Source organism: Caretta caretta, chromosome 11, assembly GCF_965140235.1.
Source record: "Caretta caretta isolate rCarCar2 chromosome 11, rCarCar1.hap1, whole genome shotgun sequence".
Lineage (NCBI taxonomy): Eukaryota > Metazoa > Chordata > Testudines > Cheloniidae > Caretta > Caretta caretta.
The window spans coordinates 10349228-10368309 of NC_134216.1; the positions used below are offsets into that span (position 1 = coordinate 10349228).

At 44.5% G+C, this 19082-nt stretch overlaps 2 protein-coding genes across 6 annotated transcripts in view; one reads left to right on the forward strand and one right to left on the reverse strand.

Moving 5' to 3' along the window:
* Positions 1 to 18680, forward strand: part of SLC49A4 (solute carrier family 49 member 4) — a 195508-nt gene extending 176828 nt beyond the window's left edge. The window contains exon 10 of the mRNA XM_048869812.2: positions 18420 to 18680. Within this exon, the coding sequence (XP_048725769.1) occupies positions 18420 to 18529 (110 nt within the window). The 3' untranslated portion in view covers positions 18530 to 18680. The remainder of the gene's footprint in view (positions 1 to 18419) is intronic.
* The window catches only part of SEMA5B (semaphorin 5B), a 362762-nt gene that overhangs the window by 11094 nt on the left and 332586 nt on the right, over positions 1 to 19082 (reverse strand). For 4 of the 5 annotated variants that reach the window (XM_048869807.2, XM_048869808.2, XM_075117741.1 and 1 more), the window contains one exon: positions 14854 to 15059. In XM_048869807.2, coding sequence (XP_048725764.2) covers positions 14854 to 15059 — 206 coding nt within the window. Of the gene's footprint in view, positions 1 to 674; positions 787 to 14853; positions 15060 to 19082 lie in introns of those variants that run through there. The other variant, XM_048869809.2, reaches the window with a different exon arrangement.

The following is a 19082-nucleotide window of genomic DNA, read 5'->3' on the forward strand; positions in this document are numbered from 1 at the left end:
TTTTTGGAGCTCTCCTAGGATCTTGGGGGCAGATCTTCATCTGGTGTAAACTGTCATCACTGCATGAAAGCCAATGGAGCTATGACCATTTACCCAAACAGAAAATCTGTCCCAACATCTTTCTGCCACTGGCAGATATTTCAGTCTTTCCGTTTTACATTTGGCAGATATGTTTAGTTAGGTGACCCCTTTAGAACATCTCACTCATCATTTGTGATTAATCCCTAATCGCATTTTAATCTCCTCCTGGATTAAGAGGTTTTATACCATGAAGCATATCCTTCCAACTGTAGTTTCCCCCAAAAGATCCCTCTAAAATGCTATGACTGCACTTCCCCCGCTCTTGCAGTTTTGTATATAATGTCAGATCTCTTTCTTCCACTAAAAAAACATCAGTCCTAAACCTCAAATTGGGTGGAAAGGAACACAAGAAGCCAGCCAGCCAATCAGTGCTGTAGCCTCTCCATATACTTTTAAGCTTTGACATGCATTGTGCAGTGGATTTAGGCAATAGCCCAGAACTAGTGTCTACATATCGAATTGACTGGACTGCTTTATGGATAGACAGCATTCATTAGACTACTCCACTCAGTCACAGTAGGAACCCACAATGCCCAAATTGGGACCATATGCAAGTAGAGCTTGATATCCTACTTCCGCCGTAATCAAGGGCATGACATTAGGCCTTTAAAGAATAAAACGAGTGGTTCCCATTTTCCCTGCTAGCAGTATCCAATATCCTGCAGTAACAGTGATCTGGGAGAGCAAGCTGGACACTCCTTTTTTCTGTGGGGAAAGAGGGAGGGAGAAGGGAATGATATAATCAAATCAAAATGTAATTATATAATGGAGAGAAAAAAACACACAATAAAGCATCCCAGATCCAACCTTTTGTCTTTTTTGTGTTCCTTGTGGGGCTCATGTTTTCCTCAGAGTAAAATCAGATTGGGTGAAATGCTTTTTCCATACAGATGGTTTATGTTTTATGGAGCTAGCCATGCCCTTCTCAGGAGAGGAAATTACTCTGTGTCATGGCAACATAAAATAGATAAGGATTACTGAAATGGATTCAGATTATGAAGAATTCCCTGCAGAATGCACTTTTCTGGAGTGGTGCACGGTGGCAATCTCAGCACTATGATTAGCCAGCAAATTGGGGAACAATTAGCACAACAATTACATTAAAAATAAATAAAGCACATGACTAAAATCAAACCTCTTGGCATTTACTAGCACTAACAAAACAAAGGATACATAGCCTACTCCCGCCCATCAACTGGCTGCTGCAACGGTATCATGCCTCTCACGCTATACATTATAACCACTCCTGAAAATACAGACAGATGCTGGAAAAGGCTTCAGAATCCCATAGATTTATTAGCCACAAGCTATAAAAAGATTCAGAGCCTCTGGTGTCTCTTCTTTCAAGTCTTCCTGAGAAGCTCACCTCCTGGATGGTGCAAAGACATTTTTATCTGCTAAACCACATGCCCTGTGGGTGAAATCCTAGCCCCACTATAGTCGCTGGCACAACTTCCATTGTGAACGAGGCGCATACTTACAGACAGACTTGTGTTTAAGTATCTTTCTGAATTGGAACCCAAGAGTCTGATCCAAAGGTGACTGAGGTCAATGGGAGTCTTTCCACCGACATCAGCGGGTGCTGGATCTGACCCTAAGTAATTTGTCCACCTCACACTCGTAGTGATCTCAGACTCACCAGTATTTGTTACTCTTCTCTGGATGATCATCATTGGTTATTTGTTTCCTGTAGCACTCACAATATGCTAGGCTCTATACAGACACAAAGGAAGCCCCAAGCAACCTACACCCCAAAATTCCCTCCTGTTTGTCAATATGGAGACGTTTGGAGTGGGACACAAAATTCCAGCTGTAGTCTCAACAGTGCTGTGGAGATATAGACTATCTGCTCCCTGCTCTGTGATGTCTCTGTGCAGAATTCTTCTGTCCACCCAGCTGTCGCCTATTGGGAAGGTGAACAGATGTAAGCACCCCTCCTGTCGGCATAGGTAGTCTCTACACTGAAGTGCTACTGTAGCGCAGCTGCAGCGTTTCCAGTGTAGATAAGTCTTACATCAATGTAGCTACACGGGTACAAATAACTCTAATGTATATACTGCATCAGTGCAACTTACCCTGGTAACTTACTGGGGTGAGCCCCACATCACACCAGCACAGTGCATTTAGACTGGGAGTTACACAGATACAGCTACCCCAGCACACACAAGAAAATATCACAGTATAGACAGGGTCTAATTTGCCAGCCAATATTTCCCTTAGGTCTCTGACAGCCTTCCTGCTTTTCAAGGCCCTCCTGTGATGCTGGCAGACCAGGTGCCATATCTTGCCAAGGCTTTAGACCTCAGCTGAGCAGTGATAAATTCATTGCTGGAAACCAGTCTGTTTCACCTGTGTACCAGGATGGCTAAGATGGGTACTGGACTTACCACGAAGTGTTCAGTGTTTAGATTTTATGAAATGCTTGTAAATTGCTGCAGGCATTAATCTCACATATATCTTTATCACATGCTATGAGGTAGTATTTGTTTTGTTTTTGTTTTGTAACTGTAAAAAATGCTTGCTCTTAAATTGTGAACTCAGTCAGGAGGGATGTCTCCTGCCCAACAAGAAGTCCTATCTAAATGAAATGGACCACTGTGGAACATTACGATCCAGACTTTGTTAATTGCCCCCCTCACACTCATGAAGAGGCTACATTCAAAAGGGCTTGTCACATCAGCTTGAATTCTGGAAGTAGGAAATAAAAACAGCTGACAAGAAAATGTGTCATCTCTTTTGCTCTTTGGATTCCCAAAGGGCTGGAGGCAGCTCCGAAACAGAAGCAGAGATCCCCAGTGTGACCCTGGGTTAGCTCTAAAAGACTTTCAGAGCTGACATATTACTACAACTCTCTCACCTTTTGAAACCATACACACTAATTCATTTGCGTATCTATGCATGCCTACCTTAACTTTGTAAATAACGCTCTCATTTTTTTCATAGTTAATAAATCCTTAGATAATTTACAATAGGATTGGCTACAAGCATTGTCTTTGGTGTGAGATCTAAGGTGCAAATTTACCTGGGGTAAGTATTTGGTCTCTGGGGCTGGGAGTAACCCAAATATTTTGTGATCTTTGCTGCATAGCAACCATCTATCACTACGTCATTTGTCTGGGGGGAAGACAGACTGGAACGTCCAAGGGGACTGTTTGTGACTCCATTGTAAGGCTGTTATAGTGCTTCAGAAGTTCACATTTGTTACTGGGTTAGTGAAATCTAATTACAGATCATTCAACCAGGTTGGGGGGGTCTGCCCTGCTTCTTGACAGTCTGCCTTGAGGGTGACACTCACGGTCGTCACTCCCGACAGCGTGACACCTCCCTCCCACTACATAGCTGCCTTTTGAGTACCTTCCACACGATTGCTTTGGCTTTTCCCCCATGCTAAATCTCACCTATTTCCTTTCTACACTTATGAACTCTCCGGGTCCTTTCCCATGAGTTTTCTATCCTGGCTGGTGTTTAACACACCTCCCAATTTACTGTCTTCTAATAATTTAATTAACATGCTGTTTGCAATGAAGATGTCGAAGGAAACCAGGCTTCACCGATCCTTGCTCCACCCCACAAGACACCTCCTCACAATATAGGTTATTGTCATTAATCATTGCTAAGGCTACGATTTAATCTCGGGTATTTTTAGTAAAAGCCATGGACAGGTCATGGGCAAGAAACAAAAATCATGGGCTGTGACCTGTCCATGACTTGTACCATAAATATCCCTTATTGAACCTGGAGGGGAGGGGTGCATGCTGTCAGGGTGGGGAGGCCGCGGCACCAGCTGCCAGGGTGGGAGGGAGCCCCAGAGGCCCATGGCACCAACTGCAGGGAGAGCCCCACTGCCGGGGTGGGAGCCTGTGGCTGCTCCTGCCACCATCAGGGAGGGGGTGTTGAGCCCCGGGGCCAGCCACTGCCCCAGCCATCTCGGGACTGCTGCTGGGAGCCACTGAGCTGTGGCTGCTCCAGTCACCCCCGGGACTGCTGCTCAGGTGGTCCCTAGGGCCAGCTGCATTGGCTGGTGCTTGGGCAGTCCCCGGGGCTGCCCAAGCAGCTGGCTGCAAAGCCCCTCCAGTGGCTGTCCCCAGAGCCGCCTGAGTAGCTATCTCTGGGGCCAGCTGCTTGGGTGTCCCTAAGGTCAGCAACACTGGCCACTGCAGATGTCGCAGAATCCGTGACTTCCGCGACCTCCGTGACAGACACGGAGCCCTAATCACTGCCCACCATTTATAATCCATCAGCCAATTTTCAGGCTCAGTGGCAAATCCAAGCCAAGTCAATCTGAATCCATTTGCCAAATCAGATTTCATATACCCCTGTACCAAATGCTTTACTATAGGATATGGGTGAGTGGAGTACACCGATTTCCAACAGGTGGGGATCCAGCCCTAGATATCTGACATGAGCATTCCCTTCATCCCCTACCCTTGGAAGGCAAAGAAGCGATGATGTTTGATTTCTCTCTGTATGCAGAGGGGGTCCCAGTTCAGCTGTCAGTTCCACCCAAGTACCCTTCACTTCAACATATGTTGAAGTGAAAAAAAGGGGGTGGGGGGTGAGAAAACCTGGATTTGTGCTGGAAATGGCCCACCTTGATTATCATACACATTGTGAGGAGAGTGGTCACTTTGGATAAGCTATTACCAGCAGGAGAGTGAGTTTGTGTGTGTGGGGGGGGGGGGGGCGCGGAGGGTGAGAAAACCTGGATTTGTGCTGGAAATGGCCCACCTTGATTATCATACACATTTTAAAGAGAGTGGTCACTTTGGATGGGCTATTACCAGCAGGAGAGTGAGTTTGTGTGTGTGTGTGGGGGGGGGGGGGAGAGGGTGAGAAAACCTGGATTTGTGCTGGAAATGGCCCAACTTGATGATCACTTTAGATAAGCTATTACCAGCAGGAGAGTTGGGTGGGAGGAGGTATTGTTTCATGGTCTCTGTGTATATAATGTCTTCTGCAGTTTCCACAGTATGCATCCGATGAAGTGAGCTGTAGCTCACGAAAGCTCATGCTCAAATAAATTGGTTAGTCTCTAAAGTGCCACAAGTACTCCTTTTCTTTTTGCAAATACAGACTAACACGGCTGTTACTCTGAAATATGTGATACTGCAGCTCAAAAATTAATTCAGCTCACCCTGCATGTAACGTCGACACAGACTGGCTTCAATTTTTTTCGGTTTTGTTCAATATCTTCATAAATGATCTGGAGGATGGTGTGGATTGCACTCTCAGCAAATTTGCGGATGATACTAAACTGGGAGGAGTGGTAGATACGCTGGAGGGGAGGGATAGGATACAGAAGGACCTAGACAAATTGGAGGATTGGGCCAAAAGAAATCTGATGAGGTTCAATAAGGATAAGTGCAGGGTCCTGCACTTAGGACGGAAGAACCCAATGCACAGCTACAGACTAGGGACCGAATGGCTAGGCAGCAGTTCTGCGGAAAAGGACCTAGGGGTGACAGTGGACGAGAAGCTGGATATGAGTCAGCAGTGTGCCCTTGTTGCCAAGAAGGCCAATGGCATTTTGGGATGTATAAGTAGGGGCATAGCGAGCAGATCGAGGGACGTGATCGTTCCCCTCTATTCAACATTGGTGAGGCCTCATCTGGAGTACTGTGTCCAGTTTTGGGCCCCACACTTCAAGAAGGATGTGGATAAATTGGAGAGAGTCCAGCGAAGGGCAACAAAAATGATTAGGGGTCTGGAACACATGAGTTATGAGGAGAGGCTGAGGGAGCTGGGATTGTTTAGCCTACAGAAGAGAAGAATGAGGGGGGATTTGATAGCTGTTTTCAACTACCTGAAAGGGGGTTCCAAAGAGGATGGCTCTAGACTGTTCTCAATGGTATCAGATGACAGAACGAGGAGTAATGGTCTCAAGCTGCAGTGGGGGAGGTTTAGATTGGATATTAGGAAAAACTTTTTCACTAAGAGGGTGGTGAAACACTGGAATGCGTTACCTAGGGAGGTGGTAGAATCTCCTTCCTTAGAGGTTTTTAAGGTCAGGCTTGACAAAGCCCTGGCTGGGATGATTTAACTGGGAATTGGTCCTGCTTTGAGCAGGGGGTTGGACTAAATGACCTTCTGGGGTCCCTTCCAACCCTTATATTCTATGATTCTATGATTCAATGCATTTGCACAGGCATAACTGAAAGCACAATATGGCCCATTCCAGTCATTGCTCCTAGTTTCATTCTCCACTGTGGCCCCGATTCAGCCAAGCGCTCAAGTCCTAATGGTTTAATGGGGATGGATTGAAGTTAAGGATGTGCTTAAATACTCTTTGGAATAGGGGCCTATGTGCCTCCAGATATCTCCTCTTCACACCAAATCTAGCTGGCTTTACTCATGTGGAATTAATGCAGCTACTCCTGTGACTGAAGTGACCCAGATTTGGGGATTTAATAGCTATTCAGTTAAGTAAGGACTGGAGCTCTCTCTTCCCTTGTATTTAATGCTTGGTACTCTATATTTGCATTTCACTGCACTGGGGTATTGCCTCAGTTTTCATGAATTTTCATAAATAAATACTAGTAATTGGGGCTGTTCATTCACTAATTCTCGCAGATTCCAGGATACACTCCATCCAGACCTGTTGATTTGTACAGTTTCAGTTTTCCCCTTTATTCTCATACTTAGTGCTGGGATCCAGTGAGGATGCTCAGGCAAAGCAACTTTAGAGATGGCTTAATGAGGATTCCCCTTGTATACGAGCACCTGCGGGCAGGGCAGAGCCAGCATTGTTAACTCGATGCCAAACCCACTCTGTATAGGGGATGTGACTGAGGGGAGGAGGTGGTGTAGATGGAGTGTTGCTGCACTCCATCAATCCAGACTGCTGGAGGAGCAACCAATGCATTTTAGAGCAGCCCTGAGGCTGCTCTCAACTGCTCCTCTGGACAAGTTTGCACTTTGACAGGGTCCCTTCCTCGAGCTGCTCCAAGGTGCCAAACCACTGTCCCCCAATTCTTAGAATTGATAGTTCATTATTTACTAATTACCAGACTCACTCTCCTTATTATTCCAGTTAAAGAAGCCATTCAGTAGCTTCCTAATTCTAGATTCCTAATTAATTTAGTCTCCTTCCAAATGTATCACTGGGCTTATACTTTCTCTGGTATTTATTGTTCCCCTGATATATTTCTAAAGTCCCTGTTAATGTCTTTGCTTAGCATTCTGCTGTTTTGGTTCCCTTACCTCTTCCGCAAAGCTTTAACCAATTCTGTCTATATTATTATTAGTCCACGGCCACTCAGGACCTCACAGGTTTCTCTATGCTGCATACCGTTGCCACTCTGGGCTTCATGGCAGCTGTGGAGGGAAGAATACACATCTTCCTTCTCCAGTATCACAGTCCCATGCCCCCGAGCCAAGGGAAAACCATTAGCTGTTAGCAGTAAGAGCCTAGGACATAACTGAGCAGGCTGTTCTGGCCAGTAGAGGGCAGTGGTATAAATATACAGTTAACCGCCATATTGCTGAATTTCCTTAGGAATCCACATTTCTTCTTCCTTGAATTCTGTTTATTTTTCGGTGTGGGGAACAAATAAATATCACGCCAATGAAGGCAAACCTGGCATTTGCAATGACTCGATGGGGTTCTCAGCTCACAGAGTAGGGGACAATAGCAAAAATCCTGCTCACATGCATATCACCCTCTGGATGGGGGAGAGAGTTGAGTAATCATTAAACACTTGGCAGGACGAGAATGAAGGACCTACATCCACAGGGAGGTGGATAACTTAAAATCGAAGAGGAAGTCAAAAAAGGATCAAGAGAATTGAACAGAAGCTCTCTTGACAATTACCGATGTGCTAATTTGGATTCCTGCCACACAGCACGCAGGCACAGCCCTGCAAAGCAACGAAGCGCCCACCTTAAAAACGGCTAGAGTGGAAACCAGATTGGACTCGAGCAGCACTGTGAGCGGCTGTTTAACATTCCAAGGGGGAGCCCTATCTGGGACAACCAGAGAGAGGAGACATTCCAGCTCTAACTGGCAGTTTTCACTGATCTTAAACAATTCATCTATAGAACAGAGGCATGTGTGAAAACTAGAAGGCAGCTTTCCCCCTCCCAGCTCACATCCTCCTGGTCACTGCTGTCACCGAGTAATGACCCCACTGCTAGATTAAGTCACTCCATGGGCATAATCATCGCATAAATAGCCACACATCCAGGCATGCCTGACTGCTCAATTTGACTTGACCCAATTAAATAAAGGGGTTGGGGGAGACAGACACTAATAGATTTCATCTGAGTTGCATGGCTTAATCCTTTTTTCCCCTCAACAGGAGCTCTCTTACTTTCCTTTCCTAGCAGGGCTTATGTAAATTTAGACTCCCCTGAAGTGATATTTGCAACTGCTGGATAATACAATGAAGAGCACAATGCTCCTTTGCCAATACAGCCGCCAGGCCCTACCAGTCTTTTTCAAATAAGACTATACTCGTAAAATACGTAATGTGCCATTTAAACAGTTAAATGCCAATTTGCTCAGGGGAAATAGTCTTTATTAAGCATGAAATTCACCTAAGACAGATTTTATGTTTCAGTCTGATTTACTGTTGTTTTTATTTGTTGTTATTTCATCTGATTGCATCAGCTAAATCTCTCTTTAAAAAGCCACTTAGCCAAGGCAGATGCTAAAGGGAAACTGTTGAGAACTTTCTTGACTGTGTTCTGTTTCTTCAGCTGTTGACTGTCTGAACTGTATAGCCAAATTCCTGGGAATTGAATGATGCACAGTGACGAGGTCATTGAAACAAAAGGAATTGTTATATCACAACGATATAATGGTCTGTGCTGTGACCACATGGGAATAAGTGTGTTAGCTAAGCGTAGTTGAAGTAGCAACACATCAAATTAGCTGATAGGAGACAGAATCCTAAATTTTCCAAGGGTGAGAGAAGCAAATATCCTCACAAACTAAGAATGACTTAGGCAAAACTTTCCTCTGGGGGACCCAAAGTAGCTAAAACTCATTTACACTTGAACCCCAGCTGCTTCTCGGCTTTAAAAAAGATGGAATTTTCAGTAGCGGTAAAAACAACTATACCCAAAAGAAACAGATTTTTAAAACCAGACAGATATCCACAGCCCGCTTCAAGCTTTATTTCTCACTACACAATTGAAATCTTTAAGAATCTACAATCTTTAAGACTGCCGATTCGTTCAGAATGGTTATTCTTCAGCAAGGCAGAAACTCAATCACGCGAACCCCATACTGATATTTTGTTTCTATAAAATATTTTGCTATTGTCTGGCATCCCTTGCAGAGGGTGCCTGCTCCACATGGGTCTTTGGCTCTCAGTGGGATTATTCCCACTTTGTTGAAAGGCGTTTAATTTAGATTTATATAGCTCCCATGGGAATTAATGAATATATTTCCCATTTATGAATATTTTCTAATGGCTGTATTTTTATTCAGAGGTATAACTTTGGGCAAGTGTGATATTCGCAGAGTTACCCAACTTAGTTTGTAGTGACCCAATCTCTTCCCATAAACTCCAGGCACTAGGAGACACATCAAACATTTACAAGTTTCTTCCAGTTTCTTTACAGCCCAATCCTGAAATCCTCACTCAGTTTTCACTCTGTCCTCTCTCATATAAAGCTCTTTTGGAGCAGATGGCAGTTTTGCTTAAGCAACAACTTCAGGGTTTTTCCCGTGGTTTACAAGGGATGGCAGTGGGGGTGACAGAGACAGGATGTGGAGTAGAGGAACTGGAAGCTTTGATCATTTGTCCAAGGCATCTCTACAGAGAGAGAAGTTTGATTTTATAAAATATATGAATATGTCTTCAAAATAAAGCTACAAGCTACATTTAAAAAAGACACGTCAATACAAGCACAGCTGGAAAGAAACTATATAGTTGTCATCACACCCAACCTTGAAAACATGCAATTCTCCTTAAATCGATAAGACCCTGATCCAAAGTCCACTGAAGTTAATGGAAGCCCTTCCACTGTCTTCAATGGGATTTGGTTTTGGCCCTATGTGCAGGTGACTTTCCCAGACGTTTCTAAAGCTCAGTCCACACGCTTTGTAGAGTCAACACTTAGCCCCCTTTAGTAACAAAGAATTTAACAATAAGAGGAAGTTCAGTTTGAGCCTTATCTTCAGGCATGGCTGTTCTAGGACTCCTATCTCAGGACAGCTCAGCCCTGACCTTGGGTCCTCCTTGCTTTCAGTCCAAGATCCCTCCTCCCTTATATCAAGTGCAGAGCTAACTAGCCACTTGGAAAGAGTGGGCTGCTGAGCAATTCTCAGAAGGAACAAAACCTGCTAAGAATGCCAGTCCACTGCAGGTTTGCTCTCCCCTATTATCATCAGTTATTAACTAATCTGCCTGACAGTACTGGGGATGTTGTAGGAGGTTCTGTAACCCATTCTGCCATGATGCCCAGTTCAAAGAGCTGCTAATTCTTATTTTGTCGTGCCCTTGTACTGCATAGTACTTGATATTGTCAAAGCACTGTATGAATTTCACTAATTAATGAAACGTGAACTACTTATTAGATGACCCCAAAAGTCTCTCCCTACAATTTATGAATAAGAACTCAAAATCTATGTATTGCTGATGAAAGCGTATGTATGAAATCTTTTAAAATGTCACAGCTAAAATATCTAATAATAGAATCCACAGAATCTGACTAAGCAAGACAGAAATTCAAAAGAAGCCAGGAAAATAAAACATTTTTGTACAAAACCCTATCGTGGCACGTTATCATCAACTAAATGATCAATAGGTCATTTTCATCAATGGCATTTACATATGATCTGCATTAATGTGTGACTGTACTTGAGTGTCCCAACAAGGCTAATACCTGCTAAGATTGCCGTCATTAAATCTACCTTAATATAAAATTCACCTTGATTTACAATTCCGCATTCAGCACTGTACATTTGAGTGTAACGCTCTCAAAAACTTTCAGTTGTGTTCACCTGCTGATTGGGCAACAGAAATATTTCAAGATGAATACAAAATAAAGAAGGTTGCAGAAGTCTTAGTAGTATCAAAAGAATAGAGAATATAATAGAGCTGTGTATATGCTCAGGTTTATGTTACCATCCAGTCAATGTGCATTATTGGTTTCTTTTACTGCAAAGTAGCCAACTGATCATATATTTCCTTAATCTCAGGTTTTATTAACCCATACGCACGCACATAGACACACACCGTGTCCGTGTGCATTATTCTGACCCAGAAAATCAATTGGAATTTAAATGTTTAGAATACAGACAGGCCCAAGCCAAAATTCCAGAGCACGTCCCATTTTTAAGAAGGTGAATTTTAGCCCCCGTGAATTTAGAAGGACCATAAGGTTCATGTTCCTGTGTAGAGCTCTGTAGGATCACACTGAGACCATGGACCCTTCTTTAACTGATGATAATTCTATCTAATATATTTTTAAACTTAAAAACCATTAGGAACATTTTTAAGTTTCTCCTTTTTAAAAACCAGAGCAGGGCACAATCTCGCTCATCAAAACAAACATCTACCACAGATTAGTTTGGCGGGGACAAAACATAAGCAATGAAAAAATCCCGCAAAACACCTGCTGAAGTTTGTCAGCTACTCGCAAATACAAAACTAACTAATAATACCCCTTTGTCTTATGTTCCACACACACACAAGCAACCTCTCTTCAACTGCCCTAACACTACATTATTTAGAGAACAGTGAGAAGTGACTCAACTGAAGTGTAAGTCTAAGGTTCTTGGACAGACTAGAAGTAGGGGTTTAAGGTAAGAGGAACTATATGCAAGCAGATTTTAAGGAGACACTATTTTACAGAGGGAGTGATGATTAGGGAGAAGGGATTTCATTTAAATCATTTGCCTTCACCACACCTGGATGTCCATACCACTCATTCCCCACTCCCTCTGTAAAATAAGATCACTTTAAATTCTTCTTAATATATAAGGAAGGCCCTTTTACCCGGAACTCTTAGTTCTTGTTGGTCCAATGATCTTCAATTTACATACTTCAGTTATGTCGCTTCTTAACGGTCTCTAAACAACCCCCATCTTGTCCATAACTACTTATATGCAAGTCCCTCCTTTCCATTATTCACCTTCACTGCCCTACCTTGTACTGTGTCCAATTAGCTAAACCTTCCTTCAAATAAAATAATCTAAACTGGACACTCCAGAATGTGATCTAACTAATGCTAAGAATTCCTGCGTAATATATACACCCCCACTTCAGAGAATCCAACATCCTATCACCTTTTACTGTAGCTGCACACAAGAGTAAACATTCAGATATTCAGTCTCAAAAACCCAGGTCCTTTTCTGATACTGTATTAACTAATCCATTGCCATTTTAAACTATGCTTCACTTCAATATTATTCCTACCCAACTGCATCAACTTTACACAGACACATTCCATTCCATAATCCATTTGCCCAGTCAATCAATATTAGTCTGTAATCAGCTGTATCCGTCTGAATCTTAGCCACTCCCACTTTTTTAGTAGCGTCTGCAAATGTAATGATCTTACACATTACAGCAACGTTTACATTATTACCAAAATATTAATATAGTGCCCTGCAAGTTCCTTGCCCACTTCCAATAAGAATATACCCCTTTCACGCCAGCACTCTGCATGCTGCCCATCAACCAAGAGAGCAGTTCTGCAAAACTCTACTCACACGAGCAGGCCTTACTCACTGCTGCAGGCCTACAGAATGTGCCAGGACTAGTCACATAACTGAAAGGTTTACTCCTGTGGTTTCGGAGCTTTCAGGATCTGGCCTCAATTCTTTACCCATCTTCATAATTTATTACCTACCCTGTATTCTGAGACTTTATAGGATAATCCATCCTGTGAAACTTTGTCAAGAGCTTTCTCAAAATCCAGATATTGTCTGCTGCTTCCCTTCTACCTAGATCAATATTTATTTAATTTAAAAAAAGGAATCCAATTTGTGTGACATGATTTACCGTCCACACATGAATGCTGACTCTCATTATTATGCTGCACCCTTAGTAAACTCTATGCAACTGTATCCATAAGCCACCAGGAAACATATTTTTGCGATTGCATTTACAAACTTCACAATCCTGCAAGGTGCTAAACAGCGGAGGAGAGGCCGTAACACCCATCAGGAAGTACTCAGCACCTCAATCAAGACCGCAGTTACCAGATGAGTCTGTAGTTTTCAGACTCTTATAATTTTTCTTTGAAGTACCAGAACAATAGCCACTGTCTTCCAATTACCTGGTTTAGCCCCATTATCATCATTGTTGTTATTATTATTCGTATCATGCTAACACCCAAAGGCCTCAATCAGGAGTGAGGTCCTCTCGTGCTGGGCGCTGTGAAAACTTTTAGGTAGAAATGGTCCCTGCCATGAAGAGCTTACAATCTATGGCCCCGATCCTGCAATGAGCACAGTTCAAAGTCTATGGGTTCAGAAGTCTGCCTGCATGGAGCTTATTGCAGGATCATGGCCTAAACAGGAAAGAGACAAGCAGCAAAAGACAGACAGACAACATACACAAAATGTCAGTGAAACATAACTACTGGGGGAGGAGGGGTTGTTTGTTGTCGTTATAACTTCCAGACCATCCTCCCCACTGTGTTCCTGTGCCCCAAGACAGCCTGCTCCACTCAAAGTCCCTTCCTGCCACCTCAGCAGTCACCATTCAGCTGTCTGATCCCTAATCTCAATGTGAAGCTGCAGAACTGGAATTAATTTGCAAACTGGATACCATCAGATTAGGCCTGAATAGAGACTGGGAGTGGTTGGGTCATTACAAAACCTAAACTTTATTTCCCCAACACTAATTTCTCCCTACTGTTACTCACACCTTTTTGTCAACTGTCTGTAATGGGCCACTCACTTACCACTTCAGAAGTTATTTTTCCTCCCTTGGTATCCTGCTGTTAATTGATTTATCTCGTTAGACTGACCTCACACTTGGTAAAGCAACCCACATCCTTTCATGTATTTATACCTGCTCCTGTATTTTCACTCCATGCATCTGATGAAGTGGGTTCTAACCCACAAAAGTTTATGCCCAAATAAATGTGTTAGTCTCTAAAGTGCCACAAGGACTCCTCATTATTTTTGCTAATCTCATCTATTCCTGGTAGACATCATCCATTACTACCCCAATTTTACTCAAATACGTGTTTACCACTGTTTCAGTATTCTCAGTCTTCTCCAGCACATTGTCTCCGGCACCCTCCTGCAATTCCTCCAAGCATGTATTGCTAATGCTCTCCTTACGAAATACAGTTCCCAAGGGAGCATGTGAGTTCTACTATCATTTCTTCCTACCTCCTTAAGATCAGATTCTTCCAACCTTTCACACACACTGAGTAGCCTCATTGATTTCAATGGAGCTACTCACAGAATAAGGTGTTACCCAACATAAATAAGGGAGGCAGAATTTAGTTCTTATTCTGTTGCTCCAGGAACGGCCTCACCAAGTCTCTCCTATTTTTCATTCCCTCTGTGTATTTAAAGAATCTCATTGTATTTATCTAAATATCACTACTAGCTATTTGTTCTTTAAGATTTCCATTTTTCTTTCCATTCTTTCTATTTCTTTTTACCAAGCCCTAACAGTGCTGTTGGGTTATCCCCTTTCTGACTCTTTTATGGACGTATATACATTTTATATATGTATCACGTTAGTGCACACACACACACACACACACACACACACTCATAATTAAGACCATAGCATAAATATGTATGTAGGCAGCTGTTATCAATTTGCCAGGGGTGTTTCTGGTAAAGTACCCTACCTTGAATTCCATGGGCGTGTACTTTTCATTCTTGGGGGTTGTGTTGCCTTTGTAATGGAGATGGTTGGGAGTGGTTGGGTGGATAATAGTCGATTCCTGGGACTGCCGCTGACAGCGCTGACAGTACACATAGATCACAAACGTTAGGAGACTGGAACCAAAGAAGCAGGAGACCCCGGTGGCAATCAGATGGATGAGACTAAACCCTGCAAGCAAAACAACAAGTGATGCTCCTTTCAAAGAACAGCCTCCTTCCCCTCGGGACAAGAGCCCAGATACAAGTCAGAGCTATAACATCTTGAACCCAGTGGCGATAAGCTGCTGAAGCCAGTATTTCATGTTCGAACATACAAATCAGCCCCCGTCCCCCGTCCCCCCCCCACAGCTCTGTCTTGCTGAGTTTAATGGGTCCATACATTGTTTTCTCAAAGTTCTTTCACGTATTCTTTCTCCCCATTCTCTCTCCCTCTATTGATATTGAAACTAAACATTCTGTTAAGCTGACAGCAACAGAAAATGAGGCATACAGACAATACATGTTCATGGCTTGCAAAGCACGGGCATGTCATGGAAATGGGGGGCTACAAAAACTCAGTGTTTCTCGAATGGAAAATAAAAGCCCTCTTTGTTGGCGACCCAAAAATATTCAGTGGGGGAGGCGTATGTGGGGAAGCAGCATGACACATTCCTCCTTTATGTAATCCCCACGGATACATTGACAATGCAAACAAAAAACCCATGGAAGCAAGTCTCAGAGCCTGGGCCAAATGACTCAGCCATGTGGGGCTCCTACTATGGGGCTAAAGAATAGCAGTATAGAGGTTCCTGCTCTGAGACCCACCACCCACCCCGCCGGAAACCTCTACACTTCACTTTTTAGCCCTGAAGTTTGAGCCCCACAGGCCTGAGTCAGTTGATCCAGGCTGAGACTCGCAGCTCCAGGGCTTTTTGCAGTGTCCACATACCCTAAGTGTGCTCAGCCATCTTGTTTATTGACGATTAGCCTCCCCTCACTATCGATGAGGTGTACTAGCAACACTAAAGAGTGTGCTGGTAGGTGCACAGGAGGGTCCCGGGAAATGGGGAAAATGAGAAGGAAACAAAATGGGCAGTGGGGAGAAAACAAAATACCAAGGAAATGGTCTGAAATATTCTTTGATCAAACTTCTCCATGAGCTGCCCAGACAGAATCCCAGGCAGACCCTGGTGAGGCAGCTATAGTAAAAAGATGTCAAAGAGCAGAGCTCTTAACCTGAGGTTTCAAACACTTCCAGTACAGCACGTTCTCTGCTGGAAGGAGATGCATATCTGTCGGCAGGCGAAACCACAGGCACTGGGAGGTAGCTGAGAGAGGTGAATGGAGGAAGTCAAATAAATGCTAGGAGAGAGTCATCCTTCTTACATTTTTCATTCCTGCTTCACCCCAGAGAGCCTTTATATGGTCAGGGTATAACCAATGGCCAACAGCTCTCCACCTTACACAAGAGGAACAGCCCTGACCGGAGTCCATGGCACAACCAGCACTAGCAGATGTAGGAGTGGGGACTGGAAGAGTCTTGCGCAGCACCCAGATGTGACCCTGTTTAGTGTCCATCTTCAATCAGAGGGTGCTGCTTTCCGGTCGGAAGAGTGGAGCTTTGAGAACCAGCAGCGTTAGCCCAAATGTACATTTCTACCGACTTTGGTCTGCTACACAAGTTGAGAGGAACCACTGCACTACTGAACATCAACATGCTCACTGCTGAGTGCAGCCACTTATGTTCAGAGTCTAGCTATCAGAATCTTTAGGTAGCCCAGGAAAGCCGAAGAATTCATCTGCAGAGGCTGCAGTCTCAACTTTGCTGGGTGTGGCAGAAGTGACTGCCTGGCAAGCAGCGCTAAACTGATGCTTATTCTTGGTCTGCCCATGATACAGATATGCCTCTTTCTGCCTGCCAGAGGTTGGTGACATTTTACTTTTCGGTTGACATGCTTTTCAAATAGAGAATTTCACCCACTAATTTTACTGTTTTGCTCTAATCTTCATTTTAAAAAACCCCTATAGAAATAGAGTGTAATAGAGAGTTTGATAGGGTTCTATCGTAATTACATGAAGGAACATACAGAATTGAGTAGACCCATAAAAGATGGTTACCTACCTTTCTTAACTGTTGTTCTTTGAGATGTGTTGCTCATGTCCTTTCCATGCTAGGTGTGGACACGCCCAAGTGCACAGTTGTCAGAGATTTTTGCCTTAGCGGTATCTGTAGGGTTGGCTGTGGCACCCACTTGAGTGCTGCGCTCATGCATCGGTATATTAGGCACCGCCGGCCCTACACCCTCTCAGTTCCTTCTTGACAGCAACTCTGACAAAGGAGTTGGAGAGCGGGCAATAGAATGGACATGAACAACACATCTCGAAGAACAACAGTTATGAAAGGTAGGTAACCATTTTTTCTTCTTCGAGTACTTGCTTCTGTTGACTCACAAGAAGTATCCATGGAGGTGGGCTTGGAGTTCACGGTCATGCAGCTTGCATTACTGCTCTACCAAAGCCAGCATCATCTCGGGCCTGCTGGGTAAGCGCGTGATGTGATGTAAATGTGTGGACAGAGAACCAGGTGGCAGCCTGGCAAATATCCTGGATCGGCACTTGGGCTAGGAAAGCTGCCAAAGAGGCTTGCGCCCTGGTTGAATGGGCTATTAAAATCGCTGGAGGAGGCACGTAGGCCTGGTCGTAGCAGCAGCGGATACAGGCAGCGATCCAGAACGAGATTCTCTGAGCTGACAATGAATGACCTTTCATCCTGTCGGCCACCGCAACAAACAACTGCGTCAACTTACGAAAAGGCTTGGTCCCCTCAATGTAGAAGGCTAACGCCCTTCTAACATCCAGAGAATGCAACCTGCACCCCTCCTCCGACTTATGGGGTTTAGAGAAGAAGATAGGTAAGAATATGTCCTGACTCCTATTGAACTGTGAGACCACCTTAAGCAGGAAAGCAGTGTGTAGCCGCAGCTGGACCTTGTCCTCGTAAAACACCGTGTTGGGCGCCTCACAAGCGAGCACCCTAATCTCAGAGACCCAGCAGGCAAATGTTATTGCAACCAGGAATGCAACCTTCCAGGAAAGGAGAAGGGGAGATCAGGAAGCCAGAGGCTTGAAGGGAGGCCTCATGAGCTGCGACAGCACAAGATTCTGGTCCCATAGAGGCACAGGGTTCCTGACGTGAGGGCGGAGGCGTTCTAGGCCCCTGAGGAATCTGGCTGTCATGTCTTGGGCGAAAACTGACCTGCCCTCGAGCGGAGGATGGAAGGCTGAAATAGCGGCCAAGTGGACCTTAGCAGATGAAAGGGACAAACCCTGGAGTTTAAGATGCAGGAGGTAATCCAGGATTAACTACAGTGAGGCCCGCTAAGGTCGAATACCTTTGTCCAAAGTTCAGCATGTAAACCATTTCCATTTGGCCAGGTAGGTCGCTCTGGTAGAGGGTTTTCTGCTGCCCCGCAGGACCTGTTGGACGCCGGCCGAACACTCACGTTCATCCACACCGCTTAAACCCTTTTCTTTGTCCTTTCTCCTGTAGGAAACCCTGCCAGGAAGACCCCCAGGACCTACGAGGAAGAGATGGAGGAGGAGGCCAGAAGTGCTTTCTGGCCTGCTGTGGAGTGTAGAGGCCTAGCAATTGCTGGGTGACCCGGGAGTCTTTAAGGCCATGCAGCCTTGCATCCGTGAGCTCAGAGAAGAGCCCCGTGCCCTCAAATGGGAGGCCCTGGATAGTGGTCTGCATCTCTTAGGATAACCCCAAAGATTGTAGCCAAGAGCTGTGCCTCACGGTAACTGGCGAGGTCACCACTCTGGTGGCCAAGTCTGTAGCATCCCAGGCCATCTGCAAGGTGTCCTTTGCCATTGCTTTGCCCTCCTCCAGGATCGTGGAAAACTCGTGGGCCAGGTCCTGTGGAAGGGCCTCCCTGAACTTGCCAAGGGAGTCCCATAAATTACAACTGTATCTGCCCGACAAGGCTTGGTGGTTGGACCCCCAAAACGGTAGACTGGCTGTAGAATAAATCTTTCTGCCAAAGAGGTCCAGTTGTTTGGCATCTTTATTTTTTGGTGAGCCGCTCACCTATCCCCGCCTGTCCCTCTTGTTACCTGCGGACAAAACCAGTGACCCCGCTGGTGGGTGTGTATGGAGATATTCAGACACCTTTGCGGGGACATAATACTTCTTTTCTGCCCTTTTGGACGT